The sequence below is a fragment of the Gossypium hirsutum genome, chromosome D12 (assembly GCF_007990345.1).
Source record: "Gossypium hirsutum isolate 1008001.06 chromosome D12, Gossypium_hirsutum_v2.1, whole genome shotgun sequence".
Lineage (NCBI taxonomy): Eukaryota > Viridiplantae > Streptophyta > Magnoliopsida > Malvales > Malvaceae > Gossypium > Gossypium hirsutum.
The window spans coordinates 58,647,512-58,663,569 of record NC_053448.1 but is presented as its reverse complement, the minus strand read 5'-3'; the positions used below and the strand labels follow the sequence as shown (position 1 = coordinate 58,663,569).

The following is a 16,058-nucleotide window of genomic DNA, read 5'->3' as shown; positions in this document are numbered from 1 at the left end:
ATATTAGTTGAGAAGAAAACGCCAACCATTTATTTCATTTGATATTTTTCTCAACTATTTTCTTCTCAACTCAACTCAAATGCAGGGCTTCTTTTTATAGAAAATTAGTTTTTTAGATTTTATAAGTGGATTGAATATTTGACAAATGTATTATAAGTATAGTAAAAAATAAAAAATTTAATTATATAAATAAATGTGACTTGTTACACTCTCAATCCGCTTGTGAACCAAAAAATTTCACTAGCAGTATATTAAATAATTACCTTTTATTTTATTACTTTTTGTAGTAGCATGAAAATGTCTTTTAAACTAGTTTAGAGATTATTACACGTCATATTATTTTTATTAATTAAATTTTTTATATGTTAGCCGATTATTATGTTATTTGCTAATCTCATTTGCAATTTATAATAATTTATTGTAACAATAAATTATCAAAGAAAGCAAAATGAATGACTACAAAAATATCAGAAAGGCAAGGAAACGCTACTATGGGAAGATCAAATCCAGTTGAAAAGCTCAACATCTAAATGTCGATGAAGTCATCAAATAAGTCTGGGTGGTGTAGTTGGTTATCACGCTAGTCTCACACACTAGAGGTCCCCGGTTCGAACCCGGGCTCAGACATTTTTTAATTTTCTTCTTTTATTTCAGTTGAATATGGTCCCACTCGAAAAATTCACCAATCAAAATGGTAAGAACCTTTGCCAATGGGATTTTCGCAAAAGCTCATTTCATACAACCAAATACTCTAAAATAATCTAAGACCAAACCTTCAATCCCATTTCCTTTCAGAATTGATATAATATCAACTATATAACAAGAAATCATTTGTCTGAAAAGAAACATCCTCCTAGCTACTTCCAACAACAAAAAATTGAGATTCTAGAACAAGGGGTATTTCTATTATTGTCTCTCAAACAACTTTGAATATTATCGATAAGTGGAAAGGTGTAGCAATTTCTTAATTACATAAAGTAGTACAAAATTCCAACCTCAATTTCTGTTGAGAAAAAACTCAAAACTGGAAAGGGTAGTTAGCGAAGTAATATGGTGTTTATGTTATGGGAATCCTTAAAAGATAGAATCAACAACTTAACATGTTCCAGCTGAACCATAAAATTTGTCGGAACAAACAGCTGCAATTACATGATTCAAGCGTGGCACCATTTTAAAATCCCTTTGGCGATAGATTTGCATGGAGGGTTTTATGTTTTTCAAACAATTCATGCAGATAGTGAATCATCTCCAAATTTATTTCCCGAGCACAATCTGTGTGAACCCAAGCAGCAGTATATCAAAGGATGTAACCCCATACCTTTTTTTTCCCACAAGCTTCAAAAAATGTCATCATATTTGGATTTGGGTGGTTGTAGGAAGAGAAGAAGAGGAGGAGAAAAGGTTTTCAAGTTCAAAACCTTTGGTGAGAATGGTTGTCCAGTTGAGTTTGATGGGTCATTTAGGGATAATGTCAAAGCACTTGTTGAATATGGGCATTTAGAGGTTAATCTCTGCGGCAATGGGGTTTTTAGCTGGTCTTTTCAGCTTGAAGTCCATCGTCATCCTCCTTTGCATGTAGTGTTGTTTATTGTTGAAGAACAAATCCAGGCATCTTCATCATCATCTATCAACCTTCATTGCAAGCATTGTCAATATGTTGGTGAAGTCTAAACTCCCATTTCCATCATGTTTGCCGGGAAAATTACCATAGAGTTGGGATGCATTTTGTTCCCTTTATTTAAAAAATGGGCAAATTCCCTATGCATTAGATTAAAGAGTAAATTGGTCATTTTTGCTAAAAAATTCATCCATTTGTGTTGTTAGAAACTAGCATAACTGATGAAATAATCAGATAGTGACACATGACATACGACGTGTACTAATTTTTAATAATAGAGATGAATGATATTTTTAACATAAGAATCAATTTGCTCTTTAATCTAAGTACAAGGACTAGTTTACACATTTTTGAGTTAAAAAAAATCAAAATGCAATCCAACTTTTACTACAAAAAATTTTATGATCCTTTTACCCATGTTTGCTTTATTTGTTTGTTAGTGATTTCTTTTGTTGATATAGCACAGGCTGGGGGCACCATATGATGTGCAATAAGAAGTATCATTTTCTGCTACCATCTAAAGAGACTGTAGCTGCTTGTTTCAACTGTGATGAAACCAGCTTTGATGACCCAAATCCAGAGAAGGGTAAGTTCAATTTAGTGGAATTAAAAGGCCATATAATGCATGGTGTGTTTCATTCTAATGGATTTGGGCATTTACTATGTGTCAATGGCATGGAGATGGGTTCGGATCAATTGGCTGGATATCAGATTATGGAATTCTGGCATCGTTTATGTACTGGTTTGCAAGCCAGGTTAGCTTGTTTCTTGATTTACAAGTTATAATTCAAATACCCCCCCCCCATTTGATTAGAGCAGATTCCAACTTTTTTTTGTACCATGCATGATTTTCTTAGGAAAGTGAGTTTAAACGATTCCTCAAAGAAACGAGGTATGGAATTGAGGTTGCTTTATGGAGTAGCATATGGTCATCCCTGGTTCGGTCGTTGGGGATACAAATTCGGACGAGGATGTTATGGCATAAACCAACCGATTTATCAAAAAGCCATTGAAGCAATCCAGGGGATACCTTTGTGCTTGCTAAATCATCATCTCAGCATTTCAAACAATGACATTTCAGTCATTTTCTCTAGGTATCAAGCATTGTCTGACCATTCCATGGTGACCCTCGGCGACCTGTTTCATTTCATGTTGGAGTTGAGGTCAAGACTTCCGAAAGAAAATTCGATTGATTCATGTAACCCTGCAACAGTAGAGACTAACTGCCGATGGTCACCGAAGAGAGTTGAAGCGGCCACTCGGGTCATCGTTGAAGCTCTAAAAAACGCCGAGTTCAGGTGGGTTTCGAGGCAAGAAGTAAGGGATGCTGCAAGAGCTTATATTGGTGACACAGGGTTGCTAGATTTTGTTCTCAAATCACTTGGGAATCACATAGTGGGGAACTACTTGGTTCGTCGTTGCTTAAATCCAGTAACTAAAGTGCTAGAATATTGCTTGGAAGATATTTCCACTGTGTTTCCCAACTCGGAAGCCCTCATTATAAACAATTCAAAAGCAAAGCCTAGATGTAAGATCACAAAGGTTCAACTAATGAAGGACATTGCATATTTATACAAGCATATCCTGAAAGATCAAAAGCCAACATTGAGTACAGGGGTTTTTTCAGCAATACCAATGGCAACCCGGATAATTCTCGACACTAAATTCCTTGTCAAAGAATATACGGAAGAGCTTTCCATGAAGGGCAACTCAAACTGCTCGAATGGGAAAACATTCAAGCTCTTGTGTACAGTTATATCGAGAAGTGATGAGATAGATGAAGAGTTGAAGAAGCCGTTGCCCCCATACGAGTGTGTATGTTTAAAAGAAAACGCTACGTTTGATGAGCTCAAACAAGAGGTGGAGAAGAATTTCAGGGAAGTGTATTGGAGGCTGAGGAGTTTCGTTGTGGAAACAATAGTGAATTTGAGTGTGAAAGGATTGGATTTGGTGATGGGGTCAGTCGAAATGGGTCAGAAACTTGTTTTCATTGGCAGCAACGAGGATCAGATAGGGATGGACGATGGAGGTGGGTCAGGGATTGTGGATTGCCTTTGTGGAGCTAAAGAGGATGATGGTGAAAGGTTGATATCGTGTGATATTTGTGAAGTTTGGCAACATACAAGGTGTGTTAGGATTCCAAATAATGAAGAAATCCCACATGTTTTCCTCTGCAAACAATGTGAGGAAAAGATTGTGTTCTTGTCTTCTTTACCCTAAAATTAACCATACGGATACATGTTCCTTAAGAATAGTTTATGTAAGCTTTGTTATCATGCTTGGCTAATGCCAATGCCCCTTTAAATAATATAAAAAATGGGTTGTAATAATGATGAACCATCAAATTATTTTCAAACATGTGAACCACAATTAACAAAGCTTGCGCACAAAAATTGCATTTAGGTAAGTGAAGATTTCTAATTAAAAATATGAACCTGTTGGGGGGGGGGGCATTGAATAAGTTGTTGGTAGTGACACAAAAATTCCTTCCTCTTCCATGTAATGTAATACAAACAATAAGCTAACAACAACATACCAAAAAAGAGCAGCCAATTTCATCTCAAGTGAGCAGCCAGAATCAGAAGAACTATACATAAATTACAAGCATGAAATCTTCCTATTCACCCTTTAAAAAATGCAACTTTAAACAACTAAACCCTTCTCTACAAATATATATATTCTGTTCCCTAATTATTCCCCCTCAGGATCATCATTGTGTTGAGATATATCGGTAAGAGCGAAAACAACAGTAGATATACTGGATTTGTCCCAATACCTGTCAAACTGACAAAATCCAACCCACTTCCAGTGTCATGTAACAGAGTGTTTTGATCTGACCATGAACCAAACCAATCATGCAGTCGAGGAGCAACATTATATGTGCTCTTTATGTTTGAGGTTTCTTTTGAAGTTTAAAAGCTGTTCTTTATCTTACCCGAAAACTGAGAGCGAGAGGCTTTTTTTTTTTTGCCAATGGATGGGTCATCTGGGTTGATTGGAGAGTGACTTATTTTAGCTTAGATCACTGTCAAGAAGTTGCATTCTTTTTATTTTCGAGCTCAGTAGCCTCCCTAAGAGCAGCTTGTGCCTCATCCTCCTTTCCTAGAGCAAGTAGAGCAGAAGCTTGCAAGTAGGATGCAATATGCCAAATAGGAGATATTACTTGTGCTTGCACTGCATCATTGAGGGCTTCTTGGGGCATGTTGCTCATGAGGTAAGACAAACTACGCCGAGCATAAACCGTTGGGGAAACCACAGTTCCAACATCAATGAACTGGGACATGAATTTAGTAACTGTCAGCTCAAAAATGTATTATCAGTATCATAATTTACACCCTTTTAGATCCAACCATGACACCAAAAGTACCAAAATTACTGTTCTCTATAATTTTCTAATGGCATTAACTCAATCCTAGTAGGATGATGATAAATATCACAATAGATAATATAAAGCACTGGAAAAAGATGCATTGATCTAAAAACATGATGTGCAAAAGCAATTCTGGCTATTTCAATCTGCCTCCAATAAGTTCTACTTAGCAAGAAGACATTGATAGGTAAAGCCTTTGACATTGAGAGAAGAATCATAAACTAATTCTAACCTGGGTATAGCATTCAAGAGCAGCTCTAAAATCCTTATGCCTAAAAGCAACATCACCCTTTTTCTTTGATGTCAGTGTTTCCTGCATCTGGTTTGTCCACATCTGGAAGGAAAGCTGCAAACCATAAATATAGCAGTGAGAAAAGCACTCACTATACAGCTGAGATGAGCAACACAACCAGTAGTCATTATACATGAATATTGACAAAATAGTATGGTACAAGATGTAAATAAGAATTCTGTCATATCCATGCATTATAATGAACAAGTCCAAGGGTGAAAGCGGAATTTGAATCTTGGACTTTATACCTCCCAAGGAGAGGTAAGAACAAATATGTCAAACCTTGATTTGTCAATTTTGAATGTCAAATAATACACAAAGAATGTTCACTTCTAAGACAAGAAAACAAACCTCAGTAGCAGCACCCTCATCATCTTTATATCCAAGCTTTTCTAGGACATCATGAATGGCAGTCAAATCCATTCTTAAGCAGGCTTCCCCAAGTGGTGACAAAGGAACAGCATCAGCTCCATGAAGTATGCCCATTAATTCATGAGAAGGAACCTTCAAAATTAATTGAAAACGGAAACTTCTCATTAAAGGCAAAGTATTATTCAACTTTATTATAGAAAAGACCTAATAACTTGGCATATAAAATAAACATCTACATCTATTTGGAGTTCAGTAAGATTATATATGTAGGATGACAAGATGCACGCCTGCCCCCCCCTCTCTCTCTCTCTCTCTCTCTCTGACTGAACAAGAAAATCAAAAGAAACTATAATTCCTATTTTCAAATAAATGTAAAGGCTTGAGAACAGAATATGACTTCCGATGGCAGCCATAATGTCCAAATGATTTTAGAAGTGTAAATTTTGAAAATTATAAAATGAATTTACTTGAGAAAGAGAAGACAAACAACCTCAGTGTCCCTCTGAAGAGGAATTAATGCAGCAACCAATGACTTTGGATTTGGACGCTCACGGGGCTCATATTGTAAACATCGTGATGCTAGACGCACTAACTCAGTCCCATCATCATTTGAAAATTGCCCTTCCAAACAAGAATCTGTGAGCATCTGAATGTTCCTGTCACGGATAAGGTCCAGTGCCTAAACAAAGTAATACAACTAAATGTTAGGGCTACAGCAGTTAGTGTAACTACACCATCCTAGAATGGAAATACGAGCAACAAAATTATATTATAACATTCCTTTGGCGGCATAAAGTGGCACTCCCATATGAACAAACTCTGAAAATAACAATAACCAGAAGAAAAACTACTTAAAAAGTTTCATTCCATCACAAGCATATCTAGAGAAAAAACCAACTTAAGTGGTATCATTCACAGGTTTCAGCCTGAATCTTAACAACAGTCCAGAAATAAACTTATGATTTAGTATTAGTTCAAGAAAATTATCTCCAGAACCATTATTCAAAGTTTAGTTGTCTGTCTCACATTCTAAGGATCTTGAAACAGAAAATCTAAAATATCGACTTACAATCCTAAGATTGACAAGCACTATCCTAAATCACAAATCATGATTTGAACAGATAATAAATAAAAAACCTGATACCTCTCTTCATGTTGGACTGATGAAAACTCCATAGAAAGATAATATAAAGAAACATGTATTCTGCAGGAAGTCTGTTGCATCAGAGTGGTTCCTAATATACTTACATGACTTGGAGGAATATGTTTTCCACTCAGAAGATCAAGCAGAAGGGTTCCAAAACTATACATTACACTTTCTGGTGTTACTCTTCCTGCATAAAGAACAAAACACAAGAATAATTTGGAATACTGAACTATCCAAAATAGGTGAACGATAGTACGCAGTACATCAGCTTAAGAACAGATACCTTCTTCAGGATAGTCTACTTCTCATATAAATCAACAGATAACAATATAAAAGAAAAGTACTTGCATGAACAGAGGAAAACGATAGTGATCTATAGGTAGTCCACTAACGTATAATATATTCCATAAAGTAATGTAGAACATCAATAACTAAAAGAATCAAATAAAGGGAAGAGAAAAAAGGTCACAGGGAAAAATCTTATTTTAACAGCTGAGCCCATAAATATAACCATCAAATTTCCAAATATGATGCTAGTCAATAAAGATTGGCATGCATTTAAAGAACCTTATTGCTTGTTTAAGAAGATAAGCACCTGTCCTCAAATACTCAGGAGGAGTAAATGCCAGGTTTGTGCTGTAACTTTTCCCATCTCTACTGTTCTTCATCAGACCAAAGCATGAAAGTCTAGGATTCCCCTCCTGAAATTAATATGCTTAAGTAATGAACTCTACTAATTTCTATGGATAAAAAACAAGTAAATAACATACTTACATCATCAAAAACTATTCTATAAGCATTTAGATCATGATACAAGGCACGTCCCTTGCTGGTGCAGTATTCTAGAGCTTCTGCAAGATGCAAAGCAACCCTTAGTCGCATTACCCACTTCATTGGTTGTGCTTCCCCTGAAAACCCATAAGTGCAACAATAAGGTATGTATGAACTAACATTTCTTTTTATAATAATCCAGACCAGGCATAGGGAATGAAAGAATCAAAACTAATTGAAAAAAAGGAAAGAACCATAATTGAACAGATATTAATAAGTTCAAATTTTATTTGACCCATATATGGCAGCTGTTCAAAAGAGAGGGAAAAACAGAAAAATATAAACCAAGTGCTGAAGCTGAAGCAAGGGAACCAAGAATGTACATACAATGGAATAGGTGCTTTGCCAATGTCTCATTGGGCATAAATTCTGCAACAAGTAACCTCTCATCACCTTCACAGCAACAACCAAGTAAGTTTGCCAACCTGTGATTTCGGAGCTGACCAACAGCTTTTGCTTCTTCCTAAAGTTATAGAAGCTAAAGTTAGAAGGTACAAGTTTTACAAAGCAAACTTAAATTGCAGCCATTTACACAAATTTAATGACAGCAGGAAGAGACAGATTCTAGTTAGAACAAGTCTTCTTGAAGGTTACAATTACAATTAAGAGACATTAGATATATGCATGCATGTACAACCTATCAGCATCTTAACTGAAAGAGACAAATCCCTCTAAGAAGATAATAACCCTCAAAAAACCTAACTTAATGAGTCCAATGTCTAAAGCAAATAGAGAGGCTTCTCCTTTTCCTCTGTTCTTGCACTTTTCAGAGATGAGCAATTAAGGGATGACTAATAGGAAACCTTGAAAGAACTGACTACATTTTCAGCATTTGCTTACCAAGAATTGTCGGGCATCTGGCCATGCAGACCTATTAAAACGTTTAACAGCAATACGCCTTTGATTTTCCAACTTGCCCTTGTAAACTACATTAGGAGCCTTCTCACCATGTTCTGAAACTATATTCTCCATGGCAAATCCAGATGTAGCCATCTGGAGTGTTTCAATTGAGTATTCACGGAATGCAGGCAAATCATCAACTTCACCCTTGTCTTCATTTTCTAGAAAACAACATAATTTTAGTATTAAAACCACTCTCTGTTAGAATAACCAATAACCATAATCCATTACTCACAGTCACACTTACCAACATTATCAGCTTCAGGAATTGATCCATTCTGATCCAAACTCCAACAACATGCAGATAGGTTTGAACACCCACACCCCATCCCAATACTTCGACGGGTCTCCTCCAACACTAACAAACCGATTGAGGGTCTAAAGTTTACCAAACTTTTTCTATGGTTTCAATGTGTATGCTCAGCTTCACAAACACGCTTCATCCTAGTAATTTCCACTGAATCAATGTAAAACAAAAATCCTTATTTTTCCAAAATGTTGTTAAAAGCAAACTCCCAATTCACTTGCAACAGTAACAAATTGGATTAAAATATTCCATTTCAGCAATTCATTAGAAAGAATAAAGAAACTGAAGATAAGGATTCGAATCTCATATGTCGCATTCAATTCTATTTTTCCACTACGAATCTAAAACCTATAATCAAATAAAAATATATTGATTCTAGTTAAAACCATGCCCATTTCACTCAGCTCAATTTTCCACTTCAATCCACCGAAAAAATAAAACCAAACAATATATTTATTTGATTTAATTAAACATTATTTTCGAAACACTTTTCTTCAGCTTAACTTTCTCAACAATCAAACAACCAAACGAAATAGGAGAAACAGAATATTAACGTTACCTTTAGCAGCAGCGAGTTCTCCACCGAGTCAACTCACTTTCTCCCCTTCTAGTCAGTGAAAGCTTATCTTCGTAAAGACTTCAACTTCTCTGTAATCTCGAGACAATTCCTCTAATCATTCAAAGCTAAGTAATACAAACAAGAAAAAAGAAGGGGCAAAGAAACAATTTTTTAAGAAGAACCTGAATCAGTTAAAGAGAATCTCGATTCTTTCAAAGTGAATTAAGTAAAAGAAAAAAAAGTTTTATTTTCTTTGTTAATTTGTTCCTTTAAGATTTACTTTATCTTTGAATCTGGGATCCTTTGAGCCTTTTTATCAGTGTTCAGCTCTCTCTCTCTCCATTTCTATGAACTTTGCGAAAGATTTTTTTTTTAACAGAGCACCGAGATTTGGATTAGAAAAAAGGAAATATGGATATAAAAACTTATTCAATTTTAAAATTAAATATTTTTATCGGTTTTTAAATTAAAATTAAAACTAAAGAAATGTGGTTTTTATTTTCATTTTTATTTATTTCCACCGACATGACCTCTTCTCCCCACAATCAATAGCCTACCCATTTTCTCCTTTGAAAATTAAAATAAAAACTCTTTTTTATACTTTTTTTTTCCTATTAAAAGACAAATGATAGCAAAACCTTTTTTCATGAATCATTGAAAATGTATATGATTTAAATTTAAATTTTAATCATTTTATTTTTTAACTTTAATAATATAAATTTAATTATTGGTATTAATAAAAAAATTATAGTTTATTATAATATTATTTTATTTATTTATAATAATTTAATGTTTATTTTTATTTTAAAATGTCATATTAATGGATTTAACAATATCAATAATTAAATTTTTTATTTTTATTTTAAAGAATAAATTACTTGAAATTTAAAATAGAAAATCAAATATTAAATATAAAAAATGCAAAAATTTGAAGCAAATTTAATTTAAAATTTATTTCTCCTAGTTGAAAATTCAGATAGGCAGCCATGCTGGATTTCAACAATTCACACCCCATTTTAGAAAAGTTTAAAAAGAATATTGTTTTAAAATTAAATGATGAGATAAAGATTAAGACCAAGATGCTAAAGTCAGATAAAAGTTATTTTTTTTAATATTAATCTTTATCATATCTATTTTTTATATAATATTTAAAACTATCCATAATCTTCTCTAATCCTTAAATAGGAACTCATTTCCTGCTAGACTGATAATAGTGTCAATGTTATCTAAGGTAAGACTCAATTGACCAAAGTTAAAATTCTTTTAAAAAGAATTTGAAAAAAAAGAGTTAAAATTTTTTAAATTTCCATTAAATACAATTTTTTTTATATTTTCTATGTCCATTTTAATATTTGAGATTTATGGTTACCTCCTATAATGATGTTGTCTCCAAAATATGAACTTATATTCTTTCATTAAAAGTATAATATATTTTATCATTACATCCATCATAATAGATTTCCCATTCTCTTTTCTTGCTTTACTTTTAAGTGTCTCATTTTAGATTCCGATTATATTTGTTCATCTCCAACCCATAAATAAGAAGATAATGCGCTTCAGCGTCCTCAAACCTATATCATTCTCTATTGACAACAATATTCATGTCAATTAAACTAACGATATAATTTTTATTTTTATTTGAAATTTTATGTTATTATACAGTTATTTTTTTCTTTTGATTTTGGATTTCAGATACGAGGAGTATGTGCATATTAATTATCTTTTAACCGTGAAAATAAATCATGTGATTATCAACGTACAGAACGAACCTTGGTGGTTAAGGTTGATTCATAACTTTAAGCAGGATGTCTAGATTCCATGTCTTGTGTGGCATTTTTGTGGTTGCTTATTTGTCTTGACTTGCTTGCTATACCCTTTGTAACTTGAATATGGGATCCTTAATCAAATGGAAGTTCATGTGATGATTTTTTATTTTAATGCATTTAATTATTAGTGTTTATTTTATGTTTAGACAACAAATAAATCATATTAAAACTACTTTATTGGAGGTAACTTTGCTGGATTTCATAATACATGTTTCATAAGTATAAATTTTATATTGTTGTTAATTTGTTTTGAGTTATGGTTTTTGATTAGCGCGTCCTTTAACAGTTGAAAAGGAAAAGCACCAATGAACTGAAGTTGATGCGAGTGATGTTCGTATGCTAAAAGAGGTGAAGCTGATAACGAAAGGTGAAAATAAATAGCAATATATTTCAGCAAATGGATTACACACTTACTTATATTTATTAATAAATTTTGTAATCCTCAAAACACACCGCCAATTATAGCAATGCTAATTGGTCTTGCATTCATATTATAAAAGTTGCCTCCACGCATCACGGATGTATTTGTTTTATTGAAATTATATTTTTTTTTATGTTTAAATCATTCAGTTTTCTCTAAAACAAATACATTTATATTAAAATTGAAGGTAAAATTTTTAGAATTGAATTATTAGTTGAATCGGTCGTATCATCGATTCAATTAAATAAATCATTAAAATTTTTATAAAAAAATAAAAATATTAAAAAAATCTGTTCAACCGCTCAATTTAACCGGCCCATACTAGTTATCGAGTCAATCAGTCTAAGGCTCTTCTTCAAATTAATACCCTGGTTGGTTCCGATCTAACTAGTCCGACTGATCAGCCTGATTCGATACAAACAACTATTGATGGAAGAGATCAACGAAGTTAAGTAGGATTTTAACAAATATGTATATTTATAGGATTAGTATTTGGTACGCTAAAAGTGTACTATTTTTATTCCACAAGCAACTTTAAAAAATTTCAAGTCTTTTTTTTTAAACATTTACTATACTCTTATTGAACATTTGTCTACTCCTAATCCTGCTTATAGAATCTAAAAACTCCACAAACAGTATGCTAACTATTTTCTCATAAATGATAACAATTGAACTTATATTTTTAAATTCAAAAAATAAAATGACTAAATTTCTCGAAATAAATATAAAGAAACTAAAATTTAAATATACAAAGATTGCAAAAACTTAAAATATTGTTGAGAGATTTTCGACTCCTTAAAAAGAAAAGATTTCAAAATATCATTTATTCGTACTAACGAGTACCTCGACACATTTGTGTTACTATGTTTTAAAGCTAATTTGTTATTTATTAGCATTGTTGAATAACACAACTCAAAAAATAATAATTAGTAGTAGTATTAGCGTTGGTATTATTAGACACCATAAAATGAGGTTTGACAAATATTGATCTGTTATTGCATTGTCTTTGTGGGTAGATAATGACAAATAACCTAATCACGCGAGGGGGGCTTTACAAATTAAACCTCCATGAATCCTTGTCTTCACTCTTCGTCTCTTTTCTCTCTCAATCCCGTTACAATGTTAACGGATGTCTTGTCGGTCTTCTTTTTGAAGGGTTAAGGTCATAAATAGTATTTATATTTTATCAATTGTTTTTTTAATATTTATTTTAGTAGTACAGTTTTTGAATAATTTATTTCGGTATTTAAAGTATCAATTATTATAAATAGTCGGAGCCAACACCAATACTAAACCGCAAGTCAACCAATTAAATTTCAAATTTCAATATACATTTTTTATCCATCTAGCCAATTTTATGTGACAAAAATAATAACACGTGGCATTTATGATCATTTTTTAAGAAAACGAGTTACTTTTTTTTTTATGGTATTACATCCCGCAGCTACCGATAGGGAATGCATATAAGGCGGTTAAATGAATTGCTAGAATATTTATTTAATTTATAATTAATTTTTATAATTGGTATTAAAAAAATTCTAGCAAACAAGAGCGAATCTAACAGCCAGGTAGAGCCGTAGAAGCTTTGACCCTCAAATTGCAAAATTGCTTTTAAATCTCTTTAAAATATTGCAAAATTGCTTTTAAATCTCTTAAAAAATAAAAAAGTATATAAATTAATATAATAGTCAAATTACTTTTGACCCCAAAAAGTTTAATTGAAATTTGACCCTAAAATTTTCCAGGCCTTCGCCTGTGCCGGCGAAACTCGCATTTAGGAACCCATTAGATTTGCATTGAATATACTATGGAAGCCATTAAAAGAATTTAGGAAGCCATTAAAGCATAATTATTTATATATAAGATGAGGCTTGAGGCTGAGCCTTATAGGATTTGCAAGATTGTTCCCTCTAAAAGTTGAAAATCCTCAATTTGCATTGAATGTGGGTTGCTTTTACTTTTCCTCCAATAACACAACCCATTAATCTTTGTGTTTATGCTGATATGCTCAGCTCCTTGTAATAAAAGGACGATTTAAATGCTTTTTTTATATAATTATTTACAATAAAAGGACATGGAAATTCATTAGACCTATTTGGACCATGAGAGGCATAGAATATGTTATTTATTGCATCTTGATCGGGAAAGTTTAAATGTATATTAAGAACTCATTGTTTTAGATCAGAACTATACTTTTAAATACATATCCATAATTTCTCAAGTTCACTACATAATTGCTTATTTTTTAATGCTTTTGACGGATGTCCATTCTCTAAATTTGTGAAACCAAACCAAGAATGGGACCAAGATCTGCTTACATTAATTGCTTTAGCACATATTAATCATTTCATTCATTCAATTGGTTTTTGTAGCTTAAGCTATATTTTTTTTTCTCGCTAAATAATCAATAATGGGCAAAAATTTTAAGTTCATGATGGCTGAACAACCTAGTGTTGTCGTTTATATCTTAGCGATCGACTCTTATCCCGCCTCATTGGGATAAGTTTTTATTAAGGGTCTCTAAAGCTTCAAATTTAAACAGAGGATAGAGCAAGGCAATATACAAAGGATGCATGATTTTTTTTTTGTTAAACATTGGTATCACATTATAAAATAGAAGAACAATTTGTTGTTGTAAAAATCTTACAACTTTTATAATTAAAATAAGGTAACGAAGATTAAGACACAAATTAGATTGTTCTATTGAGATGATAGCTCCTTCTCAAATAAGTTTTATTACATACTATCTCTCAAGATACAATAAATCCAATCATCCATTAAACACCTTACGAACTTGCAAAAGTTAAAAGTGAGAAGCTCCACCAAATGGCACCTAATATTCAATAACCTCTACTATGGAATTAATAGTGAACTAACTCTTGAGCTAAGGCTACTTTGAGAAATATAGTATTGTGTCGCATACATAAGTTTCTAGTACCCTACAATGAGTTTTGTAAGCTAGCACGATTTGGCCATGTACTTTATCTTAGCTATAATGAGTATTCTAGAGAATAAAGAGTGAACTCACTTTCACACTCATATAAGCAAGGCTACAATGAACTTTGTAAACTAGCACGTTTTGGCTATGTACTTTATCTTGGTTATAATAGTTGTCAAGAAATTTATCTCATCATTGATGATTTTTTTTTCTAAGGTCAAAATTAGGATAAGATAAAACCTTATATAAAGTTTTAAGATCTTCCTCAACAATAAACACATAATAATCAAGGTCAAAATCTTTTACTGTTCTTTTATTACACACTATTTCTCAAATAAGTTACTGTTCTTTTATTACTGTTATTTTCCTTCTCAAATAAGTTTTATTACACACTATTTCTCAAGATACAATAAATCTAATCATCCATTAAACACCTTACGAACTTGCAAAAGTTAAAAGTGAAAAGCTCCACCAAATGGCACCTAATATTCAATAACCTCTACTATGGAGTTAATAGTGAACTAACTCTTGAGCTAAGGCTACTTTGAGAAATATAGTACTGTGTCGCATACATAAGTTTCTAGTACCCTACAATGAGTTTTGTAAGCTAGCACGATTTGGCCATGTACTTTATCCTGGCTATAATGAGTGTTCTAGAGAATAAAGAGTGAACTCACTTTCACACTCATATAAGCAATGCTACAATGAACTTTGTAAACTAGCACGTTTTGGCTATGTACTTTATCTTGGTTATAATAGTTGTTAAGAAATTTATCTCATCATTGATGATTTTTTTTTCAAAGGTTAGAATTAGGATAAGATAAAACCTTATATAAAGTTTTAAGATCTTCTTCAACAATAAACACATAATAATTAGGGTCAAAATCTTTTACTGTTCTTTTACCTCTTCTAGGTTCACTTATAAATTCATTTCTTTTTTTGGATTTGGAAGTAAATTGTTCAAGAGTTTGTGCATTGTCTCCAAGTTCAAAGATAATTGCCATTCTAGGTTTAACTCCCCACTATTTTTAGTTTTAAAAGAAAAATGTGCTTTCATGAAATATGACATCTAAGGATTCAACTATAACATTGTTATTTAAGTCCAAAAAACTTGTATATCTTATTTGCCTAAACATAACCTAAAAATGTACATCTAGACGTTATAATCTCAAATTTTAATCTTTTTAAGTTTTGAAAGTCTAACAAAAGAAAGATAACACACTAAAATAATTCACGTTTGGCTTGTAACTTTTCCAATGTTTATAAAATATTTTAATGAGTGATTTCGTAGTACCTTATTAAAGACATAATTAATATTAAAACTGCTTCTCACTATGAATTTTTAGGAGCACCAAAGCTGACTAACATGGCATTAGTCAAATCTAGTGAAGTTATGTCTTTTTTTTTTTTGTATGTTTTGTCACTCGATTTAATGTAGGAGAGTGGGGGAATAATTTCATGAACAATCAAAGGATTG

The 16,058-nt window shown here is 32.4% G+C and overlaps 2 protein-coding genes and 1 non-coding gene across 9 annotated transcripts; 2 read left to right on the top strand and 1 right to left on the bottom strand.

The window, feature by feature from the left end:
* Window positions 1-553: 553 nt before the first annotated feature.
* Window positions 554-627, top strand: TRNAV-CAC (transfer RNA valine (anticodon CAC)). Its single transcript has one exon. It is a non-coding gene; the product is annotated as a tRNA-Val (tRNA).
* A 690-nt stretch (window positions 628-1,317) lies between these two features.
* Window positions 1,318-3,948, top strand: LOC107947027 (PHD finger protein MALE STERILITY 1). 4 transcript variants are annotated; one of them, XM_016881561.2, is made up of 3 exons: window positions 1,318-1,660; window positions 2,085-2,373; window positions 2,476-3,948. In XM_016881561.2, exons 1-3 carry the CDS (start codon window positions 1,345-1,347, stop codon window positions 3,836-3,838), a joined length of 1,968 nt encoding a protein of 655 aa, XP_016737050.1. In that variant the 5' UTR covers window positions 1,318-1,344; the 3' UTR covers window positions 3,839-3,948. The 4 variants fall into 4 exon arrangements, with proteins under 4 accessions (XP_016737050.1, XP_040963375.1, XP_040963374.1 ...); XM_041107441.1 differs by having other exon boundaries at window positions 1,518-1,656; window positions 2,080-2,373; XM_041107440.1 differs by having other exon boundaries at window positions 1,522-1,660; window positions 2,080-2,373.
* A 142-nt stretch (window positions 3,949-4,090) lies between these two features.
* LOC107947028 (serine/threonine-protein kinase BSK7) lies at window positions 4,091-9,904 on the bottom strand. Of its 4 annotated transcripts, none has more exons than XM_016881563.2 (12): window positions 9,677-9,806; window positions 9,397-9,485; window positions 8,778-8,987; window positions 8,471-8,691; window positions 7,958-8,093; window positions 7,574-7,707; window positions 7,395-7,500; window positions 6,901-6,986; window positions 6,143-6,331; window positions 5,632-5,784; window positions 5,221-5,334; window positions 4,091-4,892 (listed from the first exon to the last, which is right to left on the bottom strand). In XM_016881563.2, the coding sequence occupies exons 3-12, from the start codon at window positions 8,857-8,859 to the stop codon at window positions 4,647-4,649; spliced, it is 1,467 nt and encodes a 488-aa protein (XP_016737052.1). In that variant the 5' UTR covers window positions 8,860-8,987; window positions 9,397-9,485; window positions 9,677-9,806; the 3' UTR covers window positions 4,091-4,646. The 4 variants fall into 4 exon arrangements, with proteins under 4 accessions (XP_016737052.1, XP_016737051.1, XP_016737054.1 ...); XM_016881562.2 differs by having other exon boundaries at window positions 9,579-9,796; XM_016881565.2 differs by having other exon boundaries at window positions 4,091-4,912; window positions 9,397-9,904.
* Between the last annotated feature and the right edge of the window lie 6,154 nt (window positions 9,905-16,058).

Excerpts from the sequence above, each read along its gene's own strand:
- LOC107947028 (XM_016881563.2), bottom strand. The coding sequence starts at position 8,859 with ATGGGGTGTGGGTGTTCAAACCTATCTGCATGTTGTTGGAGTTTGGAT. Across the intron at positions 8,692-8,777 it reads TCCTGAAGCTGATAATGTTG|AAAATGAAGACAAGGGTGAA; the intron begins GTAAGTGTGACT and ends GTTGTTTTCTAG. Across the intron at positions 5,785-6,142 it reads CTCTTCAGAGGGACACTGAG|GTTCCTTCTCATGAATTAAT; the intron begins GTTGTTTGTCTT and ends TTAATTTTGAAG.
- LOC107947027 (XM_016881561.2), top strand. The coding sequence starts at position 1,345 with ATGTCATCATATTTGGATTTGGGTGGTTGTAGGAAGAGAAGAAGAGGA. Across the intron at positions 1,661-2,084 it reads CAAGCATTGTCAATATGTTG|GCTGGGGGCACCATATGATG; the intron begins GTGAAGTCTAAA and ends GATATAGCACAG. Across the intron at positions 2,374-2,475 it reads TGTACTGGTTTGCAAGCCAG|GAAAGTGAGTTTAAACGATT; the intron begins GTTAGCTTGTTT and ends TGATTTTCTTAG.